The following is an 11,024-nucleotide window of genomic DNA, read 5'->3' on the forward strand; positions in this document are numbered from 1 at the left end:
TTCTAGAGCTGTTTGTATTCAGGAATCTGATTCTACAACAGAAATAGATCTTAATGTCTCCAATCATTCAGGAATTCACTTCGAGGAACCTGCAGAACGGTTCTGCAAGAGAACGTCTGGATCCTTCAGTCGACTCGGTTTGTTTGTGACCAATCAGAGCAGAGTTCACCCTCGGGCAGCTATCAGTCGTCTTTATATTTAATGATTATTTATTTTTTAATTAATCTCCTCTGACCTCACTGAGGCTCCGCCCACTGTGGGCTTGTCAGGGGGCGGAGCTTCAGTGAGTCACAGTGAGGTCAGAAACGACACAATGAGATGGAACATGAAGGAAACACGAAAACAATCAAAACGAATGAAGAGACGACTCAAACAACATTTAAACAGAAGCTTCTTTCTTCTTTTTTATTTCTTCCTTTTGTTTTTTTTAATGTTATGATTGTTCAATTTTCTTGATAAAACACCAAATTCAGTTCCAGATCTACACATTCCATCTGTTGAGCAGCAAAACCAGTAAGAACCAGTCACGCACTGGTCAAAACTTCAAACTTTTGCACTAAAAATGGAAACATTAAAGTCTTTATCGTTTTTCTTCCCCTGAACCCTTTTCAGAGGTTTAATGTTCCCATGATGCACCAGGATTAAACCGCCTGATCAGTCCCATAATTCCTAGCGGCCTTATATTCGTGTTAGTGAAGGATGAGCTGACATTCTGTGAAGGTTTTGTAGTGTGTCTGATGTTTATTCATATTGAATATGATGAATGAAGGTCGACTGCTTGAATAAAATACTTTTACATGTTTTTCACGTTTTCAGTGATTTCTGTTGACCTGCAGGTTTGTTGTTCAACAAGACAAACGTTTTGTTTAATGTGAAGTTTTCTTTATAAAGTTTTATACAAAAAGTGGGGGGAAAAAGTTTCATCAGCAACAACACGTCCTTACATTACATAAAAACAGATGCCACATGAGAGGAAACATTCAGTATGAAGTGAGACGACATCTTTTTATTTATTTATTTGTTTATGTATGTACTTACCAGGGACAATGAATACACGTTAATCAACATATCGGTTTATACGTCGATGCCGGATTGGCTAATGAACTAATGACGTAATTTTCATCCACAGTCCCTGGGCAGGTTATAATTTTATAAAAACTAATTTGAAGCACGACAAAGGGGCGGTGGTGACGATTTGTGATTGGCGGGTTATTGGACCAATGAGACGGCAACACACATCCCCTCTTGCCGCTGTGGACCAATCAGGGAGCAGCTTTCCGGTATTTTCTCTTCATGTCCCGCCTTTCATTTGACAGCTGGAGAGAGAAGCGAGAGATTGTCAAATTAGCTGCAGGTAGACAGGTGAGTACCGGCCGCAGTAATCCTGCCTTCACAGTAAAAGCACTACGTCTCGCCTATTAATTAAAATTGGGTCATTTAGAGTCTTAGTTATGTGAGAGAACGAAGACTTGATGTTACTGCAATGATTTATAATTTGGTCACTCTTGGACTTTAAAATACTCAACTTCTGTCACATAGAAATATCTTATTGTGAAATCTATGACCGGAAACGGTAGTACTTCCGTTTACCTTCACCCTCCCTGTGGTGCGGAGGGTCTCTTCTGTGTGTAACCGCCACCGTCTCCTTCACATTTTGTTATTTTTCCATCTGAAATCATTTACAATTTCTCTCCATCATGGCGGCCGCTGTCCGCCTTCTTCCCGCCGTCACGTTCGCGCTGTTGTCTTGTTTTCCCGCCGCGGTGTCCTCGCGTAAAGACGTGCTCGAGCTCGGGGACGCGGACTTCGACTACCTGGCGACGGAGCACGAGACCATGCTGGTGAAATTCTACGCTCCATGGTAACGGAGGTTAGCGTTAGCATAGCAGGCTCAGAAAATAAACAGATAACGTCTAGCTTTGGGGTTTAGAGGTTGCTTTTCATGTTGTGATGTAGATAATGGCGGACAGGTGTTAACCTGTCGTCCTCCTCCTCTTCCCTCCATCATTTCTTCTCTTTTCATCCCCATGTCCCTCTTTTTCCTTCCACCCTCTCCTCTCTAATTCTTTCCATGTTTCCTTCTCTTGTGTCATCCATCCTTCCGTCCTTCCTCGTTACTACATGTTTCATCCTTCTTTCATTCCTTCCTTCCCTCCCTCCTTATTTTTTAATTTATTTTCTTCGTAACTTTTTCATCTTGTTCCTTTCTCCATTGCCTCCTTTGTTTCTTCACCTCCTTCCCTCCTCCTCTCAGGTGTGGTCACTGTAAGAAGTTAAATCCAGAGTTTGAGAAAGCAGCGACCAGACTGAAGGGGACCGTCCAGCTAGCAAAGGTAAAATCATCATCATCATCATCATCATCATCATTATTATTACCAATAGCCTGTTGACATTGTGTCAGTTCAATGAAAAGTCTCCAGAACAGATGAATGATCTGGTGTTGTGATCACACTTTGATTTATTATTTTAAGAAAGATCAGTTTTTTTAAATGATTTGATTTAATTAGAATTAGTTTTTAGTTGAATTATTAATAGTTTCTAAAAAAATATATTTTTGTGACTCTTAACCCTGTTTACACTAAATAAACCACAGCCTGTCTCACCTGTCTCAGGTGGACTGTACCGCTCACTCAGAGACCTGTGGTCGTTTTGGGGTATCTGGGTATCCCACCCTGAAGATCTTCAGGAATGGAAGAGACTCCGCCCCCTTCGACGGACCTCGCACCGCAGGTAAAACAAACAAAAAAACACAAACAAATAAACAAACAAACAGGTGTTAAACACTGTGTGTGTGTGTGTGTGTGTGTGTGTGTGTGTGTGTGTGTTCAGATGGGATCTATCACTACATGAAGAAGCAGACTGGTCCAGACTCCGTTCACCTGAAGACTGAAGAAGACCTGCAGACCTTCATAAACCACTATGACGCCAGTGTCATTGGTACGATACTCTGATGTTTCTTTCATTATGACACGTTAGCTTACGTCCTAGCATGTCAGTCAAGGCTCAAGGTACATTTATCAGTCATTCTACAGCACAGGGCTGCACAATGAAATGGAAGTTGTAGCCCCCTTCATGGTAATGTGCAAAACCAGCAACAGAAAGTTCTGTGTCTCTGGTGGCCTGTAGTATCACATTACAATACCTTATGTTGTGCGTGTGTGTGTCTCAGGTGTGTTTTCAGGTGCGGACAGCTCTCACCTGTCAGAGTTTCTGAGAGCTGCAGGTCTGCTCAGAGAACAGTTCAGATTCGCTCACACTGGTGATCTGAAGCTGGGGAAAGCGTACGGAGTTAACTCTGAGTGAGTTTATAAAACACACAAACACATGATTCACCAGGAGAGAAGAGTTGTGGCCACTCACAGTCCCCTTCAGTGGTGGCCCTGCTGCCTATTCCACTGTGAGCCCTCTGCTTAACCCTTTAACACCGAGTGTGTCGTAGGAGACATGTTTGCGCAAGAGCACTTTGGATTTCCATAATTACATCACGGTTTGCACTATCGGAAAAATTCCAACGGTTTCTGAAAGCTTAGGGTTAGGGTTAGGTTTAAAGGTTTAAAAAATGTCCGCCTGGACTTTTTTCCTAACCCTAACCCTTTTGACTGAGTGAAATGAGTGAAATTACCGTAATGACACCATATTGGCTGTAAAGCGCAACGCCTCAGCTTTCAGAAACCGTTGGAATTTTTCTGATAGCGCAAACCGTGACGTAATTATGGTAATCCAAAGTGCGCTCGCCGACAACACACTCAGTGTTAAGTGTTCAGACTTTTAAAGTCTTTTGACTTTTTGAGTCATGTAGAAAAGGCATCTTTTCACTTTACCTGTTCAGAGTTTAAAGATCATCTCTCATCTGTCCTGATGTGTGTGTGTGTGTGTGTGTGTGTGTGTGTGTGTGTGTGTGTGTGTTGGCAGGTGTGTGTTGCTGGTCAAACCCCCCAGACTGAACAATAAGTTTGAAGACAGCGTTGTCGTCTTCAGAGATTATCTGACCATTGGATCTCTGAGACGCTTCATCAGAGATCACATGTAAGTGTACACATTCACTTCAATACAGCAGCACCTAGTGGACATCAGAGGAACTACCCGTCTCTTTCTCTACCTGTCTGTAGTTATGGTCTGTGTCCTCACATGACTGCGGAGAACAGAGATCGTCTGAGAGTCCGTGACCTGCTGACAGCATACTACGACCTCAACTACCATCACAACACCTGCGGGTCCAACTACTGGAGGAACAGGTGAACACGTGTACAGGTGAACACGTGTACAGGTACACACAAAGGTTTTGTAATTAAGCCCCGCCCCTATGTCTCATGTCCAGGGTGATGAAGGTGGTATCTAAATACACTGGGCAGGGCCTCACGTTCTCAGTTGCCAATAAGAAGGACTTCCTGTCTGAGCTGGAGGATGACTTTGGTCTGGGGACGTCGGACGGAGGAGAGCTGCCGTTCGTCACGATCCGGACCAAACTGGGCCACAAGTACACCATGAGAGAGGAGTTCACGTACGTAACCAGGCCAACCCAGGCTGAACCAGGCATATTTATTTTATCATGCTAGTTCATGTGTCGGAACCACAGACTGTATATAAAGATGGCCGACGCGTCTCCGCCACAGACTGTATATAAAGATGGCCGATGCGTCTCCACCACAGACTGTATATAAGATGGCCGACGCGTCTCCACCACAGACTGTAGATAAAGATGGCTGACGCGTCTCCGCCACAGACTGTATATAAAGATGGCCAACGGTCTCCACCGTGGACTGTACATAAAGATGGCCGACCACCATAGTGTATATTAAGATGGCCGACACGTCTCCACCATGGACTGTACATAAAGATAGCAGATGCGTCTCCTCCAGACTGCATATAAAGATGGCCGACGCCCATGACCCATCCGCTAACATGAAGGGGCCCGGGGCTTATGACCTATACTGCAGCCAGCCACCAGGGGGTAACTGAGACATTTTGTCTTCACTTCCAGGGAGCCATCATGTCGTCCATCTTTATAAACATGGTCAGAACATCTGAGTATTTAAAACATGTCAGTTTCCTTCTGCTCACCTGTATGACCTCAGACATGTTTACATGACATGACATCTTTACAAAATGCTTCAGGAGTCAGGTTAGTAATCAGATTACCACAGCTGATTAATTGTGTGTGTGTGTGTTTCAGGAGGGATGGTCACTCCTTGGAGAGGTTTCTAGATGATTACTTCGCAGGTCGACTCAAACGCTACGTCAAGTCTGAAGCTTTACCTGAGAGAAACACTGCTGCTGTCAAGGTGAGACTGAGACCTTTATACATAACGAACAGTAGACCTCAGACAGGTGATGCAACAGGTCTGTGGTCTGGAGTCCAACCCACCTGAAATCACACTGGATTTTCCACAATCAATCATAACAAGAAAATGGATCCTGGATTACTTTACAAATCATTTCAATTCTTCTTTTCATATTAAAAAGCGTGTTCATATGCTGTTGACAAAACAACTAATATGCATTACTAGTAGACAGAGTCCACATAGGAGGAGAGACCAGGATAAAATGTGCTTAATCTCTCCTTAGTGTTGAACAAGTTGTTATGTTATATTGTTATATCTTACATTTGAACTCACCCCAGGTTATTCAGTCTCCTTGTATCCTGAACGCCGCACAGGAGCCATGTCAGCCGCTTGATCCTCTCTATCCAAGTCCTGACCTCTCTGACCTCTGACCTCTGTGTGGTGTACTGCAGGTGGAGCCTCTGGTCTTTAACCCCTGACCTCTGACCCCTGACCTCTGTGGTGTACTGCAGGTGGAGCCTCTGGTCTTTAACCCCTGACCTCTGACCCCTGACCTCTGTGGTGTACTGCAGGTGGTGCCTCTGGTCTTTAACCCCTGACCTCTGTGTGGTGTACCACAGGTGGATCCTCTGGTCTTAAACCCCTGACCTCTCTGACCCCTGGCCTCTGTGTGGTGTACTGCAGGTGGTTGTTGCTGAGTCTTTTGATGACGTCGTCAATGATCCAGAGAAAGACGTTCTGATCCAGTTTTACTCTCCGTCCTGTCCACACTGCAAGAAGCTGGAGCCGGTCTACAGAGAGCTGGCTGAAATGGTACATGCATCATCAGCAGCAGCAGCAGCAGCAGCAGCTAGTGAACACCATTTCACTGTGCTGTAGGACACATTTTCCATCTGCCCTCTTGCTTCCTGTCCCCTCTCATGAAACAGTCCACATCTCGACAAGTTCAGTCCAAATGCTCCTCCCGTTATACTCAGCATGCTTTGGGAGCTGACTTATAATATCCCAGCATGCATTTCACATCATCCATAAATCTGTTTCCTCCAGAAACTGAACTGTCTGTCTCTCCCCATCTGCCTCTCTGTCTGCCTCTCTGTCTGTCTCTCTCTCTGTCTCCTTGTCTGTTTTTCTGTCTCCCTGTCTGTTTCTCTGTCTATCTCTCCCTGTCTGTCTCTCTGTCTGCCTGTCTCTCCCTGTCTGTCTCTGTCTCCCTGTCTGTCTTTCCCTCTCTGTCCCTATCTCTCTGTCTGTCTGTCTGTCTCTCCCTCTCTGTCCCTATCTCTCTCTCTGTCTTTCTGTCTCCCCGTCTGTCACTCATTGTCTGTCTCTGTCCCCGTCTGTCTCTCCCTGTCTGTCTCTCTGTCCCTATCTGTCTCTCTGTCCCTGTCTGTCTCTCAGCTGTATTACGATTCAAACATCGTGGTCACTAAGATGAACGCAGCAGATAACGACGTCCCGCTGGGTTACGACGTCCACGGGTGAGAACAGCTTCCAGACTTTAGACCAGGTCTCATGTTAATGAGGAACCAGGTCTTTATGTTCATTTCATTGATTTTCTCTCTTCAGGTATCCGACCATTTATTTTGCTCCAGCGGGTAGAAAGGACGAGCCTATAAGATACGAGGTAACACACCATCGATTCAATTCAATGATTTATAACAGAGGACACTTTCCGTACAGAGGAGGTCCAGATCGTCTTATTATCGAGATTATTAGAGAGCCAACAGTTCACCGGGAGAAAGGAAACACTTCCTTCAACAGAAACCTGGAACAGAACTGGACTGTTATCAGTAACAACGACACGTACTCATACCTGAGTACACAGTGACATCACTGTGATGTCACATGACGTCTCTTCTGTGTGTTTTCAGGGGGGTCGAGAGCTCAAAGACTTCCTGAAGTTTCTGAATCGTGAGGCGAGTCACAGTCTGGTGTTCAGCGGGTCAAAGGTCGAACTCTGACACCTTTTCAGCCACCGATCAGGACTGACTGCAGGTACACAACCAGCAGGTATCCCTGGCAATGGACATGTAGAGAGACCGAATCCTGATTCTGCTGACAGACGTGGACCTGAGACAGGAAGTGGTGGTCAGACAGCTGCTGGGCTGTCCAATCAGATTCCCACATTATCAGAAAAACACCCGTCCATCATGATGTCATATATGATGCCACCAGGCTCCCTGCTGAGTTATTAGAAAATAAGCTTTTATTGTTTGTTTATTAATTTATTTTCTGAGGTGTGTCGTATAAAGGGGAAGTGGTCACTGTTCACCATCTTCTTTGGATGATGTGACTCAGTCATAGAGCGTGACTAATACTGAATATTTGATTCCGACAGTAATAACAATTAATCAGCTAATATTCATTTTATAACAACACAAACATTTTGACGTAAGAAGCCCTTCGGGCCTGTGTCCACAACTGAAGAACAGCTTCAGTTGTTCCCAATGAGGAGAGAGTATATACGGGCTCATGCGGCCACCTAGAGACATAGCGCTGCGCCCGGCGTCTTTTTTCAGAGCGCTCTGCCTTTTTTGTGCGGTCGCTTCAAGTTGAAAATCTCTGAACTTTCCAGAAAGGCGCTGGAGAGACAGAGACAGAAAAGTCCATTTGTGGGTGCAGATCAGTCGGAAACTGAATGTTGCTGGTGAGTGTGAGTGCTTTTATCAGCCTGCACGTTGTTAGCTGTGTAGTAAACCCTTTAACTAGTGTTAAGATATGGTTGTCATAGAAACAAAACCAACGTGCAGCGGTTTTTCTGTCACCGCACAATCGCTTCACCCCAGCGCCCTGCCAGAAACAAAGGTTATGTGGACACAGGCCCTTAAATGTGGTTATTTGTTTCTATTTGTTCTCAGAATCAGAAATACTTTATTGATCCCCGGGGGGAAATTACACACTGTACACATTGTTCTGTAGTGTTTGTGACATTTTACAGTGTAAAAATAAGCGTATCAGCACTCTCTGGTGGACAAACTCTAAGACACTGGACATGCCTTCGGTTCAAACTGATGATTATTTTCATTACTGATTCATCGAGTATTTTCTGGATTTCTTGTCTTGTCTTTAAAATGTCTGGAAATAGTGAAAATCAGTTTCTCAGAGTTCAAGTTTTCATCTTCAGATGTAGTTTTGTCCAACCGACAGGATTCTTTGATCTGGATTAGTGAAACAACACATGAAGCATCCTGCTGACACTTTTTCTGATCTGATCATGAGTGAAATTGATTCCATGTTGCTCAAACTGTCGTCAGACTGTTGTAGGAGCAGTTTAGGCTTCAGAGTTCAGAAGATAAAAGGAACTTTTTTCTTGACTTCTCTCGTCGTTCGGCTGCTTAATTTAATGTGCCGTTTTTTTATTCATATTTATTTTATGCACATAAAGAATGCAACTTATTTATTGATTTCGTCATCTGTTGAAACTGTTTTGTGTTTTTTGAAAACAAACTTTTGATGTCTTTATTTGAACGTTAGCAGAACCTCTTTGTACATTTTATGACAAACTGATGCAAAAATCTATTCTGAGCCTTGTGACTGAATTTTACTGTTTCCACTGAAGAGGAGTATTTAATAAACTCTGATATCTAACAGCATCTGTTTACTGATTTAACATCACATACAAACTGTTCATCACTAAAATCAGCTGAGTCTGACAACATGGAGCAATATTTGTTCACATCTGATGATAAAAACTCAAACTGTCGAAATAACTACAACAGTTGTACGTCGTCATCATCATCATCATCAATCAATAAAAGTTCACTCATACGTAATGAATACAGAGGTCGAATCATACAAAGTCAACAAATAAAAGATAAAAAAAAAGAAAAATTTACTTTATTCTACTATTATGCTCCACCTCAGCTACAATGCTAACGTTGCTAACGGTACATCACAAGAGAGACTCCTGCAAGCTGCATCTGCAAGTCGTCTTTCAGTTCATGCAGAGATCAACAGTGATTGGCTGTGCCCACAAATGTCAAAGTTCATCACATTTGAACTTAAACCACCTGTGACAGCCCTGCTCAGTGATGCCCTGCAAGTGTTTGGACCTCAACATACAGTATTTAAACTGTTTTTATCAAGTGATGATTAAGTGCTGGATGCTGGCATGAATTGTTGCCACAAATAAACAACTTTTTAAACCATTATAAGCATTGATAACTTAAAAGCTAATGTTTGCTGCAGGAATTCATTGTACAAACAACGTTAGCTTAGCATATTAGCAGAGGTGTTCCTCCGAGAGGCAGGAGATCATTCTTGCCGATGGCCATGAAACTGTTCAACTCATCCCTGTGGACATCAGTGGACTGGGAGGCTGCTGGCGTCCTACTGGACTCTAACTGGATTTACAATTACTGGACTTGGCAAAGGGCAATACATCTTTTAAACTTTTTATTACATCCATTCTGCACACCTTTCAGCAATGTGCACACTCCATGTATGTACATGTACAAAGGACATACTTTCACTTTTTACTTTTACCTCTTATGTAAGTGCTTGTGTTTTGATATACAGTGCTTAACAAATTTATTAGACCACCACCCAGTATAAGGTGTTTGCCACCGCTGCCCTAAATTAACAGTATTGCTGATTACCAAAATATTTTTTTATGTTTCTGTAATGGTTAATCCACCAGTATGTGCAAGCTGTTTAATCAAAATGATATCTTTGATGCTAAAATATAATTATTGTTGTTATCCATGAATTTTCAAATTTATTGTTTTACAAAAAAGCAGAAAAAAATAGTAAAGCACATTATTATTTTTGATTGAGATGCCAAATTACAGTTATTTACTTGCATTCCTGAACAGAAAAATGTGTTTTAGTGGTTGTATGTTATTCTTGATTAATTTCTGACTTCTCAGAGAATTCCAGTGTGCTGGCTCAAATTTGGGTATAAAAACGTGACTTCAGTTTGAAATTCCTCACTCCTGTTCAAAATGGTGAAGCGTAGGGAACTCACTGAGAAAGAAAGAGTCCGAATTAAAGCATTTCATGATGCTGGATGGTCTTTGAGACAAATAGGGCAAGACATAAAGTGTTCTCACAGTGTGGTCAAGTATGCCTTGGACTCGATTGCAGAGACAGGTACTTACAAAATACGTCAAGGAAGAGGCCGAAAACGAAAGCTAACTGAAGCAGATGTCAGGCACCTCAAGATTTTAAGTACTAGAGACAGAAGGAAGACCACTGCTGATCTTCAGGCAGAGATTAATGCTTCTAGATCAGAATCGGAGAAAGTCTCCAGAATGACCATAAGCAGACGACTGAAGGAACAAGGTTTAAAGGGAAGAATAGCTGCTAAGAAGCCATTATTGAGGCCTGCAAACATCCAAAAACGCCTAAAATTTGTCAGGGAGCACAAAAACTGGACTGTAGATGACTGGAAGAAGGTACTCTGGACGGACGAGTCCAAGTTTGAACTCTTGGGTCAGCATCATTGTGTTTATGTCCGCAGAAAAGCTGGAGAACGTTTTGATGCTAGATGCATTGCACCCACAGTGAAACACGGTGGAGATTCCATTATGGTATGGGGTTCCATTTGTGGAAACGGCATGGGCAAATTAGTTAAAATCGAAGGTATCATGAACAAGAAGGTCTACCACAACATCTCGGTGCATCATGGAATCCCCTCTGGATTGAACCTGATTGGTCGTGGGTTCATATAACAAGAAGACAATGACCCCAAGCATACTGCAAAGCTGTGCAGAGACTACTTGACCAAGAAAAAGGAATCTG

The 11,024-nt window shown here is 43.1% G+C and overlaps 1 protein-coding gene across 1 annotated transcript; it reads left to right on the plus strand.

Annotated features, from left to right (window-relative positions):
- Window positions 1-1,697: 1,697 nt before the first annotated feature.
- pdia8 (protein disulfide isomerase family A, member 8) lies at window positions 1,698-7,243 on the plus strand. The gene is made up of 13 exons (XM_070921172.1): window positions 1,698-1,861; window positions 2,255-2,333; window positions 2,613-2,730; window positions 2,830-2,937; window positions 3,170-3,299; window positions 3,913-4,026; window positions 4,110-4,235; window positions 4,319-4,501; window positions 5,174-5,282; window positions 5,967-6,095; window positions 6,681-6,760; window positions 6,849-6,906; window positions 7,154-7,243. Exons 1-13 carry the CDS (start codon window positions 1,698-1,700, stop codon window positions 7,241-7,243), a joined length of 1,488 nt encoding a protein of 495 aa, XP_070777273.1.
- Window positions 7,244-11,024: the final 3,781 nt, after the last annotated feature.

The sequence above is a fragment of the Enoplosus armatus genome, chromosome 16, assembly GCF_043641665.1.
Source record: "Enoplosus armatus isolate fEnoArm2 chromosome 16, fEnoArm2.hap1, whole genome shotgun sequence".
NCBI lineage: Eukaryota > Metazoa > Chordata > Actinopteri > Centrarchiformes > Enoplosidae > Enoplosus > Enoplosus armatus.